This window comes from Alligator sinensis, unplaced genomic scaffold (genome assembly GCF_000455745.1).
Source record: "Alligator sinensis unplaced genomic scaffold, ASM45574v1 scaffold560_1, whole genome shotgun sequence".
Classification (NCBI taxonomy): domain Eukaryota; kingdom Metazoa; phylum Chordata; order Crocodylia; family Alligatoridae; genus Alligator; species Alligator sinensis.
The window spans coordinates 6,631,491-6,637,242 of record NW_005841837.1 but is presented as its reverse complement, the minus strand read 5'-3'; the positions used below and the strand labels follow the sequence as shown (position 1 = coordinate 6,637,242).

The 5,752-nt window shown below is 43.6% G+C and overlaps 1 protein-coding gene across 7 annotated transcripts in view; it reads left to right on the top strand.

Annotated features, from left to right (window-relative positions):
- RNF20 (ring finger protein 20) overlaps positions 1 to 1,777 on the top strand; it is a 27,426-nt gene extending 25,649 nt beyond the window's left edge. For 5 of the 7 annotated variants that reach the window (XM_025202855.1, XM_006015473.3, XM_006015472.3 and 2 more), the window contains one exon: positions 608 to 1,777. In XM_025202855.1, the coding sequence (XP_025058640.1) occupies positions 608 to 784 (177 nt within the window). In that variant the 3' untranslated portion in view covers positions 785 to 1,777. The remainder of the gene's footprint in view (positions 1 to 607) is intronic. The other 2 variants (XR_003093784.1, XM_014519634.2) reach the window with 2 other exon arrangements.
- Positions 1,778 to 5,752: the final 3,975 nt, after the last annotated feature.

Here is a 5,752-nt window from a genome sequence, read left to right as displayed (position 1 = left end):
CGCATACCGCTGGGGGAGTCCCACTCTGCTACGTGTACACACCCCACCACACACGTGCACCCACACCCTCACCCCAACCCCCCCCACACCCTACAAACCCCATACCCACCCACATACACACATACTCCCCACAAGTACACACAGCCCCCACAAAACCCATACCCACCAACTCATACCTCCCCACACTTACCTATACCCCCCAAAAATATAAGAGTAATACTTCGTTTTGAGCTATTATGCAATCACCTGTATATGCATGACACAAACACACAAAGCAGGACAAAATTAAAAAAAAAATTATAGTATTGTGGATGTTTGATTTTTAGTATATAATTAGGGTTTTTTTCCAGTTCCAAGATGGGAACCCCCCTTCCCAAATGGAGTACTTTCAGGGTGAGGGGAGGGACTTCTGGTGGCAAAGGTTAGGGGGTTAGGGGCAGGACTTCCGGTCCCAAGTTGGGGGGGGGGGTGTGGCAGGGCACCTTTCAAGGGGCAGGGCTAGCCTTGTGGCTCTCAACAGCTTGCCAAAACTCATTAAGCAGCCCTGCAGCAGAAATAATTGCTCACCCCTGGGTTAGGCTCTCACTAATGCATCTCTCTTCTCTAGGCACGCCTCACCTGCCCATGCTGTAACATGCGCAAGAAGGATGCCGTCCTCACCAAGTGCTTTCACGTCTTCTGCTTTGAGTGTGTGAAAACACGCTATGACACCCGACAGCGCAAGTGCCCCAAGTGCAATGCTGCCTTTGGTGCCAATGACTTCCATCGGATCTACATTGGATGAGTTGTGCCCTGGAGGCACAAGAGAGGTATCTCTCCCACTGACCACCTAGCCTCTGTGTTTTCTGTCGCCAGCAAGGCAGTTGCTCCTTCTCTCCTCTGAAACAGGTGACCCAAGGCTGGGGAGAGGAAAGAGGCAGGTTTGGGATCTTGGCTCATCTTCTCTTCTGATCTCTTTTCCTTTCATCTTGCTCTTAGTTCTTCTGTGGGACCTCCACTCCACAGTGGTCATTCCCATCCACCTTCTCTGCCTTGCTGAGCTGGAGTGGCTGCTGTGGAGTGTTAGACTATCTAACTGAACCCTGGCCCCATGGATGAAGGGAACTGCCCATGACGGCATAGGGAGAAGTCTGAGGCCTTGTCTTAGCAAGTCAGTTTTGGCTATTAAATATGCCCTATCAAGGCCATGTTTTTTTCTATTTAAAATCTTTTATTCTGCTCATAGGCAAACCATTGGAATGTGGAAACTTGTTTACTTCTCCTCTGTCTGTGTACATGTGCTGGTGGTTGTTTCTGTAGAGGCACTTGTGAAGCCTGAGCAAGCGCATGCCATTTCTCATTGTTATGGTAGCATTGTTCAGCTGGAATAGCCTACAAATTAGAGGCCCTGATGCAGTCAGGAATTTTAGCACATCAGTAGTGTCGTCTCTGTAGGGCGACTCCTGCTTGAAGTGAGGCATGTGGCTAAGCACCTTTCTGAATCAGGACCAGAATCTCCAAGGAGGCTGAGGCAGTGGAGAACATGACTCCTCCCCACCCCAAAGGCAAACGCACACCTTGATATCCAGAAGGAGAGAGAGAGAAGTGCAGGAGAAACTCTGACAATATCATTCCATTTTGGCCTTGATGAGCTGTGGACAACTTTCTGCCTCCTCTTATGCTGCGGCTTCACTAGGATTGTCCTTATTTTCCTAAAGACTATTTGTAGTGGTTACTATGATGCAAATTTGCCGCAAGGACTAATCTTGTACTGCACAAACTCCAATAAAAACTGTGGTCCAGTTTACTTTTCTGTTTTTCTCTCCTTTTTTGTAGTTATTTTTTTTTCTAGTGTTAAAGGAATTTTATAAAGCCCTAATCCGGTCACAGACAGTGGTTTTTATTTTTAAAACTTTTTTTTTTTTTTTTTTTTTTAAGTGGAATGATAAATTTGCTTCTTCCAGTGATCTAATACAAAGAACACTTTACGGTAAGCACTTTATATCCTTACCATACATTTGCAACACTAGCCCTGAGATATTCTGTCTGTCAGGCTAATTCATACAGTAATTTTTCATGCCCTCGAGGAAATGTGCTAAGATGCATTTTACCTTTGATCCTTGAGGGAGTGTTTGAAGTCACATCTATAAAAGTGAGGTTTAATCATTGTGGAGGGTGGTAGCACAAGACCCCAGGAATCTATCATCCTCTGTTCACAGAGTAGTTAAGCCAGTAGCTGGAGCACTTCAGCAATCCCAGTTTACCTCATCATAGGATTTTAACATTGACCTTCTTCTTGAAGTGAGACTACTTAATAATAATTTACTAATAATAATTTACATGTCTCTAGCACAGTAGTTCCCAACCCTGAGTCATGACCCAAATGAGCGTCAAGGGGGCAATGCTGGTGGCGCCGCACAGAAAAGACAAGCCACGCCGTGTGCTGGGAGCTCCCCAGCCCCCAGGCCACCACCACTGCACTCTGCTCCCAGCAGTGGGGCATGAAAAAAAAAAAGGTTGGGAACCACTGCTCTAGCACCATTCATTCCACATCTCTTTACTAATGTTCATGAATTAAACTTCATAACTTTTTTGATGATAAGAAAGAAAAGTGTCCCTGCCTTTCCAGTGGGGAAACTGAGACACTGAAAGGTTGTAAACTGTTTAAACACTTGCACGCAGGTTGCAATGAGATGGAAACAACCCACTGTTCTAATTGCAAACCCAGCCTTTCCCTCCTAGGCTATCCTCCCTCCCCTAGACTATCCTGTGACTAGAAAAGTGCATTGTTTCCATCTCACCACAGCCTGCATGCATGAGTTTAAGCAATTTATAACCTTTCAGTGTCTCAGTTTTCCCACTGGAAAGACGGGGACATTTTTCTTCCTTATTGTCAAAAGGATTATGAGATTTAATTCATTAACACTAGTTGAGATGCTAAAGACATGTAAATTATTGGAATATAGTATCTATTAACTAGCTGCACTTTAAGAAGGAGGTCAAGGTTGAATATCTAACCTACACACAACTAACCTATATGCAAAGAAAACTCCCCTTAGTCATTAACAACAAACTTGTTGTCACAACCAGGGTAAATTGGATTTGAACTGATATCCTAGGAAATAAAAGTCCACAGGCCTTTCACAATGTCCTGTGTCAATTCATAATTCTTTTAAAAAAGTGTATTTAGTTGCACAAGTTATAAGAAAGGATTCTATGACGCTTGTACTGGGAGGTTTTGGTCTTCGTTTGATAGGGGAGCAGCAAAGCAGGGTATTTGAAACTGGGTGTTTTTGTTTCACACTCATAGCTTGGAAATTCGCTTCCGCCTTTGCTTGGTGGATAGTAAAAAAATTATAATTGGTTGAAAAAAATCCTCCTTAGGTGGATTTGAGTCTTGAAGCAGAGTTTTGGCACAAATAAATGTTGAAGTTACAAAAGTGACTGAAAATGTCACCATGGAGCTCTATATTTAGTTGTGCTGCACCTTGTGTATCAAGTTTGCTGTGATTAGACTTTCTGATGATGCTTGTAAAAGTCAGCCCTGCAAACTCAACCTGAATTGTGACCCAAAAGCCACATTTTCTTTAGATCAGTACTAATGAAAGAAGCATTTGCAGACAATCTAGCTGACAATTTTGTTGATGAATGATGTACAGAAGAATCCACAAGCATGCAAATACAGTTAAAAGATTTAGGGCTAGACTGTATTCCACTTATTAGCTGTATTGCTATTCCATCTTGTTCAAATCCCTGAGAAGTGTGAATGTGCCTATTTTTGTAAACAGTCATTTTAAGATGTAGTCACGAACAGCAGGAAACAGGAGGGATTATTGGCTTTAATAATTTTTCAGGGATTCCAGCATGGAATAAGGTCATTTTTGGGCAACCAAATTCACTTAAGTATCTAATGGGTAGAGTAAGATCTAGACTTTAAAATGAGCATATATTGCATAAGAAAGGGGCTCTTATTTTGGTATGCAGTCATGTTTTTTGGCCAGTTTAAGCAGACTTGAAAAGTTAGACTGCAGTGAACAATTCAGGCAGATAAGGGCAAGCGTGATGGGGAAAACATGACCACAAGTGTGTGCATATGAAAAATATGGAATCTGGCTGGTTGGCAGGAGTCCTATTGCTTCTCGGGAGGGGGAATGAAAAATTTTGATTTAAACCATTTTGCAATAGAACATTGGTTTTTGATGAAACACTTTTTCCTGAAAATAGCCTGCTTTCCCTGAGGGGAAAAAAAAAAGGTTTTGCTGAACATCCACATTTTGTGACAGAAAACCAATATTTTTTATTCTGAAGCGCTGTTGTGATGCCTCAAGGAGTTAATGCTTGGTGGCCTCTGGTGCCAAGCCTGCTCTGAGCCAAGTAAGATTCATAGGGAAGTTGGGCTAGAAGGGACTTGATAAGCTCATCTCGTGTTGCCCCCTATGCAAGGCTGCATCTGTCTGTCTAGCCTGTTCAAGAAAATGTTTAAGGGTGGAGATTCCACAGTTTCTGTAGGTAACCTCTTCCAATGCTTGACTACCCCCATAGTCAAAAAGTTCCTCCTGATCTTCAACTTAAATTTACCCTGCTGCAGCCCGAGGCCACTTCTCTGTGGCTGTAGGGGACGGCACTAGGAGGAAAACCCATATCCAGCCTGTCTGTAATTGTCCTGCAGGTGTTTGAAGGCTGTTCTCAAATCCCCCCACTCAGCTTTCTCTTTCTCAGACTAAATAACCCTAGTTCTTTCAGCCTTTCCTCATATACTGTACCTTGCTTCCCAGGCACCTAATCATTGTTGTTGCTCTATGCTGGGCTCTTTCCAAACTGTTCACATTCTTCTTGAACTATAGGGCCCAAAACTGGACATAGTACTCCAGGTACTCACTAGTGCTGAATAAAGCAGAAGAATTACTTTCCTTGATTTGCGAGTGACATCTGTTAACACAACAGAAGCATGCTGTTGGCTCATATTCAGTTAATGGTCTACTGTGACCCCTAGCGCCTTCTCTGCAGTACTGCAGCCAAGCTAGTCATTCCCCAGTCTATTTGTGCATGCAATTACTCTATCCCCAGTGCAGGACTTCACACTTGTCCTTGTTGCATCTCATCTGATTGATCAAAGACCATTTTTTCCAGTTCAGGTTATTCTGGATCCTAGCCCTACCCTCCCAAGTGCCTGCAACGCCTCACAACTTGAAGTCACCTATAAATTTACTAAGCATGTGCTCTATCCCCATTGTCCAAATCATTAATGAAGATATTAAACAATACCTTTGGTCCTACTTTGGTCCTACTGGCCATGGCCAGGTGCTGAGCTTGGCTTGCTGTAGCTGCTGCCCCAAGATCCACTCCACTACCACTGCTGGGCTGCTGCTGGACCTCTCGTTGCTCTCAGGCCCTTTGGCACTGCCACTGAATTTACCACCATCTCACTGGCCGAAGTACCCACTCCCATGCCCTGGGCTGTATCCAGCCTCTGAGAAGTTTCATGGTCTGGATCCAGCCTGGAGTCCCAGCTGAGGTACATGAAGAGAAAGCTAGTCATGTGGGCTGCTATGGCGAACATTTTCTGATAAGGAGAAAAGGAGAGAAATACTAGATTGCTGGAATGAATGGAGTAGATAAGAGAGCTAATCACTATGACTGCAGATATTTTTTTGATGGGTGAGAAAAGAGACAGGCATTCCTTGGAGAAAATCCATCTAAATTCAGTGAGTGAGTCACAGTAGTTTGATGGAAAAGAACAATCTTTTGTCAAGACCTAGCAATGTAAGGCCAG